At 60.9% G+C, this 16834-nt stretch overlaps 1 protein-coding gene across 1 annotated transcript in view; it reads left to right on the top strand.

Annotated features, from left to right (window-relative positions):
• The window catches only part of LOC122372678 (calcium uniporter protein, mitochondrial-like), a gene marked incomplete at its 3' end in the record, with an annotated part of 65876 nt that extends 49554 nt beyond the window's left edge, over positions 1-16322 (top strand). Inside the window, exons 5-10 of the mRNA XM_043350191.1 lie at positions 11496-11666; positions 12577-12695; positions 13717-13863; positions 14169-14253; positions 14557-14675; positions 16170-16322. Of these exons, the coding sequence (XP_043206126.1) occupies positions 11496-11666; positions 12577-12695; positions 13717-13863; positions 14169-14253; positions 14557-14675; positions 16170-16322 (794 nt within the window). The remainder of the gene's footprint in view (positions 1-11495; positions 11667-12576; positions 12696-13716; positions 13864-14168; positions 14254-14556; positions 14676-16169) is intronic.
• Positions 16323-16834: the final 512 nt, after the last annotated feature.

Raw genomic sequence — 16834 nt, 5'->3', positions numbered from 1 at the left:
GTACCGCTGCTGGCAGTACAGTCAGTCCGGTACCGCTGCTGGCAGACAGACAGTCAGGTACCGCTGCTGGCAGTACAGACAGTCAGGTACCGCTGCTGGCAGTACAGACAGTCCGGTACCGGTGCTGGCAGTACAGACAGACAGTCCGGTACCGCTGCTGGCAGTACAGACAGTCCGGTACCGCTGCTGGCAGCACAGACAGACAGTCCGGTACCGCTGCTGGCAGTACAGACAGTTCGGTACCGCTGCTGGCAGTACAGACAGACAGTTCGGTACCGCTGCTGGCAGTACAGACAGTCAGGTACCGCTGCTGGCAGAACAGACAGTCAGGTACCGCTGCTGGCAGTACAGACAAACAGTCCGGTACTGCTGCTGACAGACAGACAGTCCGGTACTGCTGCTGACAGCACAGACAGTCAGGTACCGCTGCAGGCAGTACAGACAGTCCGGTACTGCTGCTGGCAGTACAGTCAGACAGTCCGGTACCGCTGCTGACAGACAGACAGTCCGGTACCGCTGCTGGCAGTACAGACAGACAGACAGTCCGGTACCGCTGCTGGCAGTACAGACAGGCAGTCCGGTACCACTGCTGGCAGTACTGACAGACAGACAGCCCGGCACCGCTGCTGACAGACAGACAGTCCGGTACCGCTGCTGGCAGTACAGACAGTCCGGTACCGCTGCTGGCAGTACAGACAGACAGCCCGGTACCGCTGCTGGCAGTGCAGTCAGATAGTCCGGTACCGCTGCTGGCAGTACAGACAGACAGTCCGGTACCGCTGCTGGCAGTACAGACAGGCAGTCCGGTACCGCTGCTGGCAGCACAGACAGACAGTCCGGTACCGCTGCTGGCAGTACAGACAGACAGTCCGGTACCGCTGCTGGCAGTACAGACAGTCAGACAGTCGTGTACCGCTGCTGGCAGTACAGTACAGACAGTCCGGTACCGCTGCTGACAGACAGACAGTCCGGTACCGCTGCTGGCAGTACAGACAGTCAGGTACCGCTGCTGGTGTCACAGACAGTCCGGTACCGCTGCTGGCAGTACAGACAGTCCGGTACCGCTGCTGGCAGTACAGACAGACAGTCCGGTACCGCTGCTGGCAGTACAGACAGACAGTCCGGTACCGCTGCTGGCAGTACAGACAGTCCGGTACCGGTGCTGGCAGTACAGACAGTCCGGTACCGCTGCTGGCAGTACAGACAGACAGTCCGGTACCGCTGCTGGCAGTACAGACAGTCCGGTACCGCTGCTGGTGTCACAGACAGTCCGGTACCGCTGCTGGCAGTACAGACAGTCCGGTACCGCTGCTGGCAGTACAGACAGACAGTCCGGTACCGCTGCTGGCAGTACAGACAGTCAGGTACCGCTGCAGGCAGTACAGACAGTCCGGTACCGCTGCTGGCAGTACAGACAGTCCGGTACCGCTGCTGGCAGTACAGTCAGTCCTGTACCGCTGCTGGCAGTACAGACAGTCCGGTACCGCTGCTGGCAGTACAGACAGTCCGGTACCGCTGCTGGCAGTACAGACAGTCCGGTACCGCTGCTGGCAGTACAGTCAAGACAGTCCGGTACCGCTGCTGGCAGTAGACAGTCCGGTACTGCTGCTGACAGCACAGACAGTCAGGTACCGCTGCAGGCAGTACAGACAGTTCGGTACCGCTGCTGGCAGTACAGACAGACAGTCCGGTACCGCTGCTGGCAGTACAGACGGACAGTCCTGTACCGCTGCTGGCAGTACAGACAGACAGGCCGGTACCGCTGCTGGCAGTACAGACACAGTCCGGTACCGCTGCTGGCAGTACAGACAGACAGTCCTGTACCGCTGCTGGCAGTAGACAGTCCGGTACCGCTGCTGGCAGACAGACAGTCCGGTACCGCTGCTGGCAGTACAGACAGTCCGGTACCGCTGCTGGCAGTACAGACAGACAGTCCAGTACCGCTGCTGGCAGTATAGACAGACAGGCCGGTACCGCTGCTGACGGTACAGACAGTCCGGTACCGCTGCTGACAGTAGACAGTCCGGTACCGCTGCTGGCAGTACAGACAGTCCGGTACCGCTGCTGGCAGTACAGACAGACAGTCCGGTACCGCTGCTGTCAGTACAGACAGACAGTCCGGTACCGCTGCTGGCAGTACAGACAGTCCGGTACCGCTGCTGGCAGTACAGACAGACAGGCCGGTACCGCTGCTGGCAGTACAGACAGACAGTCCGGTACCGCTGCTGGCAGTACAGACAGTCCGGTACCGCTGCTGGCAGTACAGACAGACAGTCCGGTACCGTTGCTGGCAGTACAGACAGACAGTCCGGTACCGCTGCTGGCAGTACAGACAGTCCGGTACCGCTGCTGGGGCAGTACAGTACAGACAGTCCGGTACCGCTGCTGGGGCAGTACAGACAGACAGTCCGGTACCGCTGCTGGCAGTATAGACAGACAGTCCGGTACCGCTGCTGGCAGTACAGTCAGGCCGGTACCGCTGCTGGCAGTACAGACAGTCCGGTACCGCTGCTGGCAGTACAGACAGTCCGGTACCGCTGCTGGGGCAGTACAGACAGACAGTCCGGTACCGCTGCTGGGGCAGTACAGTACAGACAGTCCGGTACCGCTGCTGGCAGTACAGACAGACAGGCCGGCACCACTGCTGGCAGTACAGACAGTCCGGTACCGCTGCTGGCAGTACAGACAGACAGTCCGGTACCGCTGCTGGCAGTACAGACAGACAGTCCGGTACCGTTGCTGGCAGTACAGACAGACAGTCCGGTACCGCTGCTGGCAGTACAGACAGTCCGGTACCGCTGCTGGGGCAGTACAGTACAGACAGTCCGGTACCGCTGCTGGGGCAGTACAGACAGACAGTCCGGTACCGCTGCTGGCAGTACAGTCAGTCCTGTACCGCGGCTGGCAGTACAGACAGTCCGGTACCGCTGCTGGCGCCTGGCAGTACAGACAGACAGTCCGGTACCGCTGCTGGCGCCTGGCAGTACAGACAGACAGTCCGGTACCGCTGCTGGCAGTACAGACACTCCGGTACCGCTGCTGGCAGTACAGACAGACAGTCCGGTACCGCTGCTGGCAGTACAGTCAGTCCTGTACCGCGGCTGGCAGTACAGACAGTCCGGTACCGCTGCTGGCAGAACAGACAGTCCGGTACCGCTGCTGGCGCCTGGCAGTACAGACAGACAGTCCGGTACCGCTGCTGGCAGTACAGACAGTCAGGCCGGGACCGCTGCAGGTAGTACAGACAGACAGTCCTGTACCGCTGCTGTCAGTACAGACAAACAGTCCGGTACCGCTGCTGGCAGTATGTACAGACATTCCGGTACCGCTGCTGGCAGTACAGACAGACAGTCCGGTACCACTGCTGGCAGTACTGACAGACAGACAGCCCGGCACCGCTGCTGACAGACAGACAGTCCGGTACCGCTGCTGGCAGTACAGACAGACAGGCCGGTACCGCTGCTGGCAGTACAGACAGACAGTCCGGTACCGCTGCTGGCAGTACAGACAGATAGTCCGGTACCGCTGCTGGCAGTACAGACAGACAGTCCGGTACCGCTGCAGGCAGTACAGACAGACAGTCCGGTACCACTGCTGGCAGTACAGACAGTCCGGTACCGCTGCTGGCAGTATAGACAGACAGTCCGGTACCGCTGCTGGCAGTACAGACAGACAGTCCGGTACCGCTGCTGGCAGTACAGACAGTCCGGTACCGCTGCTGGCAGTACAGACAGACAGTCCGGTACCGCTGCTGGCAGTACAGACAGACAGCCCGGTACCGCGGCTGGCAGTACAGACAGTCCGGTACCGCTGCTGGCAGTACAGACAGGCAGTTCGGTACCGCTGCTGGCAGTATAGACAGACAGTCCAGTACCGCTGCTGGCAGTACAGTCAGGCCGGTACCGCTGCTGGCAGTACAGACAGACAGTCCGGTACCGCTGCTGGCAGTACAGACAGACAGTCCGGTACCGCTGCTGACAGACAGTCCGGTACCGCTGCTGGCAGTACAGACAGTCCGGTACCGCTGCTGGCAGTACAGACAGACAGTCCGGTACCGCTGCTGGCAGTATAGACAGACAGTCCGGTACCGCTGCTGGCAGTACAGACAGACAGTCCGGTACCGCTGCTGGCAGTACAGACAGTCCGGTACCGCTGCTGGCAGTACAGACAGACAGGCCGGTACCGCTGCTGGCAGTACAGACAGACAGTCCGGTACCGCTGCTGGCAGTACAGACAGTCCGGTACCGCTGCTGGCAGTACAGACAGACAGTCCGGTACCGCTGCTGGGGCAGTACAGTACAGACAGTCCGGTACCGCTGCTGGCAGTACAGACAGACAGTCCAGTACCGCTGCTGGCAGCACAGACAGTCAGACAGTCCTGTACCGCTGCTGGTGTCACAGACGGGCAGTCCTGTACCGCTGCTCGCAGTAGACAGTCCGGTACTGCTGCTGGCAGTATAGGCAGTCCGGTACCGCTGCTGGTGTCACAGACGGGCAGGCCGCCGGTGAATGGGCGCCGGGCGGCCGGCCGGAACGGCGATATGCACGCGTGACAGAGTCGCGTGCACGGCCGTGTGCCGTGTGCACGCGGGGTGCACGCGCCGCCGGGTGGGTGTGCGCGGAGGGGAGAGACCGGCCGGGAACGCCCGCGCCAACCGCCGGCTTTCACCGGGCTGGAACGCCGCAGCGGGACGCTGTTGGTGGCCGCGGTGTCCCAGTCTGCTCCCCGTGCTCCTAGTCCAGCCGAGGTGCTGTCCGACTCGGCCCAGCAGGCTCTGCTCGGCGGACTGATCCCAGCGGGCTGATCCCGGCGGACTCTGCCCGTCAGGCTCTGCTCGGCGGACTGATCCCAGCGGGCTGATCCCGGCGGACCCTGCCCGTCAGGCTCTGCTCGGCGGACTGCTTTCGGCGCCCCCGCTGATCTCACTAGTGGGCCGCTGATGGCTCCCGGTCCCAGTTTCCCTTATAAATCCCACGCCGTCCCTGAGGCGTCTCCAGAGCCCAGTCCCACTGTCTGCGACTGCCGGCACTCTCTGCCAACTCTGTTTACAGTCCACGCCCACTCTGAAACTCCACTCATACCTGTCACAAACGCTCAGAACTTCGGCAATGCCCGTCTGCCTGAATGCCCCGCGATATTGGTTTGCAGTGCTGCATGAAAAGTTTGGCACTTGATGAGCGTCCAAGTCGTTCTCTGTCGCAAGTTGAGCTCTTGCAGCGCATCGCCAATGCTTTGAGCTGGTCCTTTGTCGGCCATATGTGTCTCAGAAGACGATAAGGCCCACGCCCTGAACGGAAATGGGCGTTTTCGTTCCGTTTGGTTTCAGCTCACAAAAAGCCGCGAATGGGGCAGCTGTTGCGGGCCCTTTACCACCGTCTGGAGGCCGGACAGGGCGCTCCCTGGCTGCCGCTGCCGCCACAGTCTGCACTCGACAGGGCGCACCCTGACTGCCGCTGCCGCCACAGTCTGCACTCGACTGTGTCAGCTGCACCGGACTGACTGTATCAGTCTGTGGCAGAACCATTTCATGCTGTGTGTGCTCAGGGGGCACTTCAAGAGACCCTCCCGCCTTCAAAAAAGTTACTGAATTGGCATGAAAGTGAGGTCGCTCGGTTCAGAAAGAGCGAAAACGAATATCTACCAAATTTCATCGAAAAATATTCACCAGTTTTCAAGATTTAGACTTTCACTTTTGTTTACTTTTTGGGATATCTGTTGTTCCTAGCGACTTTATTTGAAAGTGCGGCACTTGTTGCGCGCAAAGCAGCATATACCACCGGGTGCTACCAAACATTTTAGTAAAAGTTTAAAAATCGTTAGATCTGCGCTGACGTCACACATTTAGAGGGGGCATTCTAAAGCATTAGCCCCTCTTAATCCAAGTACTGCAACTTTGAAATCAGATATTTTTGATTTCAGGCATTTCTCGATCTTGTGAGTGCTCAATCCGGTAAGTGCAAGCCAGGGACCCCATTTTGGCTATCTCAACTCAAAACTAATGTTAAGGTGGAATGCTCACTTTAAGATGCGCCTTTCTTGTCGCATAAACTAGGTTTTGAACTAGAGATGTCAATCGGATGCCGACTTTCTGGTATACCGATACCAAACCGATACCAACTCGGTATTTGGTATTTAATTCCTAATGTGTTTGGTATTTTGTTGGTATCATGAACCCTCGCTAATGTTTAAGAGGCTAAGGAATTGGTAAAAAGTTGGTATTTTCCTCACGTTCCCAAGTTGGTTTGGTTTCGGTATTTCTCCACGGTTTTGGTTGGTAATTGGTTTGGTATCGGTATTCCGATTTTCCGTAATTGACATCACTATTTTGAACATCCCACATCTCTGCTGGCTGCCGACTGCAGTCATGCAGTTTGGAAACAAAGGCTTCTCCGGCACTGCCCCTCCCCTCCCCTCCCTTCCCCAGCCCCGACACGCCTGCCTGCGGTGGTCCTTGGCTGGCGGTCACCCCCCCCCTTCCCCCGTCCTCCTCCTGACGGTCGGGGAGGGCCGGAGTGCGGGGTACTCACTGTCCAGCTACATTGCAAACACTCGGAGTCGGGACCTGTGGTCCTTTGGTCCTATGGGAGCCCCGGGTAGTCGGCGGTGACGGGTCCTCTGTGACCGAGAGTCGGCGGCGACGGGTCCTCCGTGAGTCCCCACGGCCCGGGACCGGCGGTGACTGGTCCTCGGGCGTCCCCACGGCTCCGGGAGTCTGCTCCGGGAGTCGGCGGTGACGGGTTCTCTGTGAGCCCCCACGGCTCCGGGAGTCGGCTCCAGGAGTCGGCGGTGACTGGTCCTCGCTGCCTCGGGCGTCCCCACGGCCGGGGACCGGCGGCGGACCGGACGTGGGACCGGCCAGCCGCGGCCGCAGCGGCCGCCGCCAAGGTCGGCTCCCACGATAAAATGCCTTGTTGTGGCGGCCGAGGCGCCGGCGCTCGGCCTGAAAGGGAAACGGCACGCGAGCCGCGCGCTGCTGCCCCGCGGCGGTGAGCTGAGGGGGGAGGGTAGAGTCCACAACATTAGGGAGGGGAGGGGCTGCACAACGAGCCCGCAGGTGGAGGGCGTGGTTCGTACCGTCCTGCTTCTGGATACATTCTGCAGCTCTTTCATGTATGGCGCATGGGCTGCAATCTGCATTATATGCTACCGTATCCATGTTACGAGATATGGGACGGGAGTGGGTTCTGTCCTGGGGAGGGGGAGGCGATGGGACGGGGAGGGACGGGACGAGGCTACTGCCGGTCCTGTCTGCTGCCGGCCGACCCGTCTGCCGGTCCGCACGCTGCCGGCCCCGTCTGCCGGCCCCGTACGCTGCCGGCCCCGTACGCTGCCGGTCCCGTCTGCTGCCCGTACCCGTCGTCGGCGCGGACCGTTCCATTAGCAGCTGATTAGAATGGATGGCCGCTCGGCGGTGCGGAAATGGAGCCGCGCGGAGAGCGCTCCAAACCGCTGCCCAGAGATGGTACCCGGACACCGGGGACGTGCTGTCCGCGGTCGGGTATACCTCCTGCAGATTACTGCCATAGGGGAGAGTGGGGTAATTTGGCCGCTTTTTTTAGAAAACGATATAACTTAAAATTGACGACACATTTCTGCATTTTCTCAACGCTGGCAGGTGTCGCATTCGTTTTACTTTACTGGACAGTGAACTTGAAATGATAGAGTAATTACTTATATTGAAATTGTGACGTATTACAAAGGTCTGCAAGGCGGCCAAATTGCCCCACTAGCAGGGTTATTTGGCCTGGGGTGTGGGGCAATTTGGCCGGTGTTAGTTTGAGGCCATGATTTTTGTTATAGGCGAGTCAGCTTCACTTTCAGCAATGACGTGTGTCCTATGACGCATTTGCTGCATTTTGGAGGTTGGCTCAGGGGTCACAGGGGTCAAAATAGCCAAATTAGCGGCTCTAGATGCGATCACCGTTTTTTACGAATAACTTTGGAAGTAATCAAGCTAGGCCAAAACTTTGAGTACCATCGTAATTCTCTCGTCAGTCCGCATCGAAAGATATATGTGTTGACCTTGAGAAGTCAAGGTCAAAGGTTGACCTCAGGTCACGTTGCATCAGGTCGCTTAACCTCAAGGTCACGTGATTTCAAGGTCATCATGCATATCATTCGATGCGCCTTGGCGAGCTGAACAGAATGAGACCATTTGTGCGGCTGTACCATTTTTATGTAAGGATTTATTAGCAAAAAAACGTTTGGTAACCTTTGATGACGTCACATCCTCTTACAGTTGACCAATCGGAAGTAAGGCATCAAAGAAGTCAAAGTTGGTCATGAATCATGTCATTTATGGTACAATTGACCATGAAAACTCGGCCGTCCCAGCATAGTGACCATGAGCGCACCGGCCAAGTTGCCCCACTAGTCCCGGCCAAATTACCCCATATTGCCATTCTGAAAATTTATGTCTATAAAGTCATCACGGCTTTACGGAATTAGATAAAATTGCTCTTGGAACCGCTGAACACCCCCAAGAATGGCGCTATAATGTCTGAATTCGTTTTTAGCCCAAATACTACATGTTATACAGCTTTGTAAACAGAAGTAAAAGTTACCATTTTCTAATGAAATTAACGTTTTATTAATTTTGAATAAAACTATGAGGGGCAAAGTTTTGACATTTGTCCTCCAGTTATTTCTACCCATGACAAATGAATAGAGAGAGTCATTTCACTCACTTTTATAAGACATCGTACAGGTGGGGGCGGCCAATTTACACCACCGGCCAAATTACCCCACTCTCCCCTAACTGGGTACCTACGGACTCGCTCCCGTAGTCCCGCGGGCTTGGACAGAGCAGTGGCCCGGCCACGTCTGACCAGCAGGGGTATCGGCCGGCCTCCCAGGTCGCACGGGCCCGTAATGTTGAGTAGTGCAATGCGCCCTGGTGCCGCCCTCCCTCCGCAGACCTCTGTGCGGTGTGCTGTGTGTGCATGCCGTCTGTGTCGGAGGACAGACTGTGTGCCCACCGCCGCGCTGACCCGACTGTCCGGCCAGATCTAGAGCAAGTGTCACATCTTGTGTCGGCAGTGTCCGACCAAATGTCGGCAGTGTCAGCTCTAATTTTTATGTGTCCGGCAAAAATTCGACAGCGTCTGGCGAAATATCGACAGTCGGGCTAGGCCGGCCAGACGTTCCGTTCGGACGGCCGCCAGTGCAGGTTGAACCGTGTGACGGCCGCCGGTGCAGTTTGAATCGTGTGACGGCCGCTGACGAGGCTGTGACGCGCCGTGACGCGTCACGCAGGCTGACCGTGTCCCGGGCCGTCACGGCCCGCCGCCGGTCGTGACGCCGTGACTCCGTGACGCCGTCGACAGGGGCCCGGTCGGAAGGCCGCGCCCTCCTAGCCGTGACAGCTTGGTATACATATCCCCTTCTCATTTCGAATTTCGTAACTGATTTCAATTCCGTGTCGAAAACGTGGTAAACCGTGCTTGTCACCTGCTGATATGCGAAATTGCGTTACACTGCAGCGCCAGCGGGACCTGGGCCCTGTTTCACGGCGGAGCGCTGCAGTGCGCTGCGCGCGTCGGCGCGTTGGGTTTCCATGGCAATATCAACAAACTTCCCTCTGACGCTACGCTATGACGTCATCACAAAACGCTAGCACCCCGGCGCCAGCACCATCCGCACGCTAGCAGTATTCACACTCAAACTTCTGTTCAATTGGTACTAGGTTCTTCAAGGTCTCTGTTCCATACGCGATTTACCATAAGCTAACGGATCGCACGCAACGTCATTCGAGTGACGTCAGGGGTATGCCTCAGCTCCCAGCGCGCTGCAGCGCGCGCAGCGTCGGGCGGTGAAACAGGGCCCTGGTGGCTCGGCGGTGGAGTGCGGTGTCGGGCAGGCTGTGGCTCCCTGCGCTCCGGCGGCGGCTCCGGAGGCGGGCTGTCTGAGTCACCGCGGGACGGGGCCGGGGCCGGGTGGGACTGCGGGACGGGGCCGGGCGGGACGGGACTGCGGGTCGGGGCCGGCCTGTGGGGCTCGCTGCGGGCCGGGGCCGGGCGGCTTCTCACGGTGCCGGGGTGTCGCTGGGAGTACGGCTGTAGTCGCCGGAGGCTGCTGTCCAGCCCGCGGCTGGCCGGTCGGCGCCGCACACAGGCGTGACCCTGACCTCGGACTGACCGCCGAGTGGCCGCTCACGTGGGAGCTGCCGGCGGCTCGGGTCACAGCGGCTCACTGCCGGCGGCTCGGGCCACAGCGGCCCACTGCCGGCGGCTCGGGTGGGGCCGGACGGACGGCCGGTCTCACGGGGCTGGTTCACGGCCGCGCCGGTTGTGAGGAGGCAGTCCGGCTCTCACAGACACCTGTGCTCAGTGCCAGTGACGTCTCCTGGCCGCTCCCTGGGCCGCTCTGCCGGCAGCGGCGTGGCCGTGTGTCTCCGCCGCTGTTGGTGTATCGATTGTCCGCGTCTGGAGCGAGTCGCCGCCGCCGGACGCTTCATTCAGCGGTGTTGGAGGGGTCTCATACGGCCCCTCCGGCTGCTTCATTCAGCGGTGTCGGAAGGGTCTCATACGTCCTACTTACTGAGTGCCGTTCCCTCCTTCCCGGCCGCTTCATTCAGCCAAGTGGGAGGAGGTCTCATGGCTCTGGCTGAGAGCCCGTCTCCGGTCGCCGGACATTTCAATGAGCTGGACCGGCCGACCGGAGCCCGCGGCAAAGGAGCTGGGACGCAGCCCGCCGCGTCTCCTGACCTTTACACTGGACCTGAAAGGCATCCGAGATTTTAGGGACATGCGGCAGCCCGTGGGCTTCTTCAGCGGCCAGTGGTAGGCATGCATTTGGTATACTCGTGCTGAACGATCGTTCCCGATTTTCCGTGCTTTACCTGCGCGCTGCGTGCGGCCGGCAGTTACCGTTTGAGGCGCGTGTGTCACCGGGCAGGGCGCTGCGTGCGGCCGGCAGTTACCGTTCGAGGCGTGTGTCTGTGTGTCTCCGGACAGGGCGCTGCGTGCGGCCGGCAGTTACCGTTTGAGGCGTGTGTCTGTGTGTCACTGGGCAGGGCGCTGCGTGCGGCCGGTAGTTACCGTTTGAGGCGTGTGTCTGTGCCACTGGACGGGCCGCTCCTCGGCCCATTGCCCGGGCCCGGAGCGGCCGGCCGGTATTGTATTGTGCTATGCTGTGCTGTGAGACGGTATTGGTGCGCCGCCGCTGCCGAGTGGCACTGCCGCCGCTCAGAATCACAGCCCGGCACGCAACTAGCGGGCTCCACCGTCCGCTCCCGGTCGGCCAGCGGCCGCGGAGGCCGCCGCAGGGCGCAGAGCCACGGTGACGGTCCGGGATGGAAGGCCAGAAGGGCCAGTGCGGGCCGCGCGGTGTCGATCCCGCCGCGCTGGCCAACCTAAAGCTGACCTGACCTGACGGGGACTCTACGGTCAGGCACCTGTCTGGGGTCCCAGTACCCCGTCTGAGCTCCCTGTACCCTGTCTGAGCTCCCTGTACAATTGTACCCTGTCTGACGCTCGCTCCCCTCTGCCGCCAGGTGTGGAGGTGGCCTACTCGCGCGGCCTACCGCAGATCACCGTGCCGCTGCCGTCCCGGCGGGAAAAGTGCCGCTTCACCCTGAAACCCATCAGTAACACGGTGGGCGACTTTATCGACCAGCTGCACACTGAGGATCGCGGCATCGACCGCGTGGTGCTGCGGACACTGCGTGAGTACATACCGCGTGGTGCTGCGGACGTTGCGTGAGTACATACTGCGGGCACTGCGGACACTGCGTGAGTGCATACTGCGGGCTCTGCGGACACTGCGTGAGTAAATACTGCGGACACTGCGTGAGTAAATACTGCGGGTGCTGCGGACACTGCGTGAGTACATACTGCAGACACTGCGTGAGTACATACTGCGGGCACTGCGGACACTGCGTGAGTACATACTGCGGGCACTGCGGACACTGCGTGAGTACATACTGCAAACACTGCGGACACTGCGTGAGTACATACTGCGGGTGCTGCGGACACTGCGTGAGTACAATACTGCGGGTGCTGCGGACACTGCGTAAGTAAATAGGTACTGTGGACGCTGCGTGAGTACTGCAGACACTGACTGCGGACACTGCGTGGGTACCCACTGCACACTAAGGACACTGCGTGAGTAGTACCTGCTGCGGAAACTGCGGAAGTACTGCGGGCGCTAACTGGCTCTGACTCTGACTGGCTGTGGACACTGCATAGCATTTCTCTCGAGGTGGGCGCTGTGTCAGCAGCGTAATCACCGTCCCGTCCGACACCAGCCTAACTCTGCCGTATAAAGGCAAAACCCATTATGTTCGGGTGACCTCTGACCTGAGATAATGGCCTCTGACCCGACATAATGGTTTTTGCCTTTGCACGGCAGAACAGCTAACCGTCTGTCCGGTAGTTGGCACGCGGATCGCCACCAGTGTAGCTGCCGCTCTGCCCGGTAACTGCCTATCTGTCCGGTAGGTAGGGTAACTGCCGCCCTCCGTTAACTGCCTATCTGTCGGGCGACAGGCGGGACGTGGATCGCCACCAGTGTAACTGCCGCTCTGCCCGGTAACTGCCTATCTGTCCCAGCCTAACTGCCTATCTGACCTGCAGGCGGGACGCGGATCGCCACCAGCGACAGCATCGAGGCGCTGATGGAGGAGGACTTTGAGCTCATCATCAACGACGACGTCTACCACGTCAAGACGCCAGAGCTGGAGCGGCCCTCGCAGGTACAGTAGCGCGCGGGCAGGGAGGTCAATGTCGGCCCTCGCCGATACCGCGGGGAGGGGAGGTCACTGCAGGATGCCACATGTGACTAGGCACCCGGCGCGGGCCGGAGCCATGTGCAGTCCGACGGTACCGTCCGGAGCGGGGCGCCGTGTGCGGTACCTTCTGGAGCCGTCCGCCGCCCGGTGTTACCGTCCGGAGCGGGGCGCCGTCTGCGGTACCCTCTGGAGCGGAGCGCCGCTCGGTGTTACCGTCCGGAGCGGGGCGCCGCCCGGTGTTACCGTCCGGAGCGGGGCGCCGTCTGCGCGCCGGCTCTCTGCGCTCATTATGCAGATGAGTGTCGACCAATTTGGCGCCAAACGGCGCGGCAATCCCCGTGCCGTGTACTGGGCGGGACCGGGCGGCGTCTACAGTGCCGGAGAGAGAACCAAGTGGCGCCTGGGGCTTAGAGGAATTAGGGGGTCCGGTGGGCGAGAGTGGCAGGGACCTTTCTCTCGCTGTCGAAGGTCACATACAGGTACTCACCGGAAGGTTCATTCATGATCAATACCGTCTATCGGTACGGGGTCATACTGAGTTTTTACGGCCATTGCCGCTGCCCGTGCTGCGCTGACCCCGGGTGTCCGTGCTGTCTGTACTATGTACACTCCGTCTGTCCGTGTTCTTCTGTCCGTGCTGTCCGTGCTCCGCTCACCCCGTCTGTCCGTGCTGTCTGTGCTCCGCTGACCCCGGGTGATCATGCTTTCCCTACTGTCCCTACTGTCCGCGCTGCCTGCGCTGACCGCGGTCACTGTGTGACGTAGACTCCGGCTGTCCGCGCTGTCCATGCCGCGCTGACTCCGGTCACTGGCGTAGACTCCGGCTGTCCGCGCTGTCCATGCTGCGCTGACTCCGGTCACTGTGTGACGTAGACTCCGGCTGTCCGCGCTGTCAATGCGGCGCTGACTCCGGTCACTGGCGTAGACTCCGGCTGTCCGCGCTGTCTGTGCTGCGCTGACCGCGGTCACTGTGTGCCGCCCGCAGGAGGAGCTCACCACGCTCTCCAACGTGCGGAACCTGGTGTCGCAGCTGTACGAGGCGCTCAACGTGGAGGAGCACCAGCTGAAAAAGGAGCGCGAGATCCTGGCCAAGCTGGAGGACCTCAAGGTGCAGCTGGCGCCCATGGAGAAGGTGGGTCAGGCTGTTCACCGCTCCGAGCGGGACTGACGGACGGACAGGGACGGGCTGTGGGAACAGAGACGGGAGAGGAGATGTGTGGACACTAGAATTCCCGTGTAAGTACCCCTTTCCTTATGACCGTCCTGTCCCTCCGACTGGCTCTGTCCCTCTGACCGCCCGCCGTCTCTGTCCCCCTCCGTCCCTCTGACCACTTATCCCTCTGACCCTCTGACCGTCCGTCTTTTGACCGTCCGTCTTTTGACCGCCCGTCTTTTGACCGTCCGTCTTTTGACCGTCCGTCTTTTGACCGCCCGCAGAAGAAGAAGGAGCTGGAGGAGGCGTGCCACCGGCGGACCAACCTGCAGACCTGGCTGGGCCTCGGCCTGATGGGCGTCCAGTTCGGTGAGACCGGCACGCGGGCCGCCGCCTATAGCGGAGTGCGCCGCCAGCGTAACAAACTGGGCTGCTTCCTATAGTGGAGATATCTGGCACTGACATTATTCATAGTTTTATAGCTGCCGTTGTTTTAGGTGACTACACGGAGTGTACCGGCTGAAGGTAACAGGTCGCTGTACTGAGTAGTGAGGCAGTGCTCTTCACCGACGGGCTGCTGATGTACTGACGATGTGCTCCGCCGTCCAGGGATACTGGCGCGTACTGTACAGACCGGCTGTTGATGTACTGACGGTCTGTTCCGCCGTCCAGGGATCCTGGCGCGGCTGACCTGGTGGGAGTACTCGTGGGACATCATGGAGCCCGTCACCTACTTCGTCACCTACGGCACCGCCATGGCCGCCTACGGCTATTTCGTCATCACCAAACAGGTGAGACCCACGGCCTGCAGTACGGTAGCCGGGCTGTGTGTCGGTTCGGCAGGCTGTGTCCGCGCTGTCGCCGCCCTCCAGGGTGGCTGCGCTGTGTTGTATGCTGGCCCTGAGTGTTGTGAGCCCCCCACTGACGCCGCCCGCCGCCCGGCCGGTCTCTGGGGGTAGCAGTGTGTTGTATACAGACTGCGTGCTGTGAGTTTACCACTGACGCCGTCCGCCGCCCGGCCGGTCTCTGGGGGCTGTGGTGTGTTGTATACAGACTGTGTGCTGTGAGTTTACCACTGACGCCGTCCGCCGCCCGGCCGGTCTCTGGGGGCTGTGGTGTGTTGTATACAGACTGCGTGCTGTGAGTTTACCACTGACGCCGTCCGCCGCCCGGCCGGTCTCTGGTGTCTGTGGTGTGTTGTATACAGACTGTGTGCTGTGAGCCCCACACTGACGCCGCCCGCCGCCCGGCCGGTCTCTGGTAGCTGTGGTGTGTTGTATACAGACTGTGTGCTGTGAGCCCCACACTGACGCCGCCCGCCGCCCGGCCGGTCTCTGGGGGCAGCAGTGTGTTGTATGCAGACTGTGTGCTGTGAGTTTACCACTGACGCCGTCCGCCGCCCGGCCGGTCTCTGGGTGTGCTGTGGTGTGTCATATACAGACCGTGTGCTGTGAGCCCCACACTGACCACTGACGCCGTCCGCCGCCCGGCCGGTCTCTGGGGGCTGTGGTGTGTTGTATACAGACCGTGAGCTGTGAGTTTACCACTGACGCCGTCCGCCGCCCGGCCGGTCTCTGGTGTCTGTGGTGTGTTGTATACAGACTGTGTGCTGTGAGCCCCACACTGACGCCGCCCGCCGCCCGGCCGGTCTCTGGGGGCTGTGGTGTGTTGTATACAGACTGTGTGCTGTGAGTTTACCACTGACGCCGTCCGCCGCCCGGCCGGTCTCTGGGGGCAGCAGTGTGTTGTATACAGACCGTGTGCTGTGAGCCCCACACTGACGCCGTCCGCCGCCCGGCCGGTCTCTGGGGGCAGCAGTGTGTTGTATACAGACCGTGTGCTGTATACAGACCGTGTGCTGTGAGCCCCCCACTGACGCCGTCCGCCGCCCGGCCGGTCTCTGGGGGCAGCAGTGTGTTGTATACAGACCGTGTGCTGTGAGTTTACCACTGACGCCGTCCGCCACCCGGCCGGTCTCGGGGGGTAGCAGTGTGTTGTATACAGACTGTGTGCTGTGAGTTTACCACTGACGCCGTCCGCCGCCCGGCCGGTCTCTGGGGGCTGTGGTGTGTTGTATACAGACTGTGTGCTGTGAGTTTACCACTGACGCCGCCCGCCGCCCGGCCGGTCTCTGGTGGCTGCGGTGTGTTGTATACAGACTGTGTGCTGTGAGTTTACCACTGACGCCGTCCGCCGCCCGGCCGGTCTCTGGGGGCTGTGGTGTGTCATATACAGACCGTGTGCTGTAAGTTTACCACTGACGCCGCCCGCCGCCCGGCCGCCAGGACTACGTGCTTCCCGACGTCAAGGACCGCTCCTTCTTGCTCTCCTTCTACAAGAAGAGCCGCAAGTCCGGTCTGGACGTACAGGCCTACAACGAGCTGCGGGACTCCATCTACCGGCTGGAGCAGGACCTGCGGCGGCTGCGGGACCCACTGCAGGTGACAGACTCCCCCCCCACACACACACACACAGCTGCGGGACCCACTGCAGGTGACAGCCCCCCCCCACACACACACAGCTGCGGGACCCCTAGATCCCCCCACACAGCTCCGGGACCCCCAGATCCCCCACACACAGCTCCGGGACCCACTGCAGGTGACAGACTCCCCCCACACACACACAGCTCCGGGACCCCCAGATTCTCCACACACAGCGGCTCCGGGACCCCCCTGTAGGTGACAGGCTCCCCCCCCCCCCCACAGCTCCGGGACCCCCTGCAGGTGACAGTCCCCCCCCCCACACACACACAGCTGCGGGACCCCTAGATCCCCCCACACACACAGCTCCGGGACCCATGACTGCAGGTGACAGTCCCCCCCCCACCACCACCATGGCCCATAGTCACGGTGTTGGGGCCCCTCTGGGTCAAAGTCAGACCCTGGTTAGGTGTTAGTTTTAATGAACGAGTCACTGGCTTGCCAGCCATGGTGTCTCTGACAGCCCCCGT

This window comes from Amphibalanus amphitrite, unplaced genomic scaffold (assembly GCF_019059575.1).
Source record: "Amphibalanus amphitrite isolate SeventyFive unplaced genomic scaffold, NRLGWU_Aamphi_draft 001385F_arrow, whole genome shotgun sequence".
Lineage (NCBI taxonomy): Eukaryota > Metazoa > Arthropoda > Thecostraca > Balanomorpha > Balanidae > Amphibalanus > Amphibalanus amphitrite.
The sequence above is the reverse complement of the archived record's forward strand: the minus strand, read 5'-3'. Positions and strand labels throughout refer to the sequence as shown.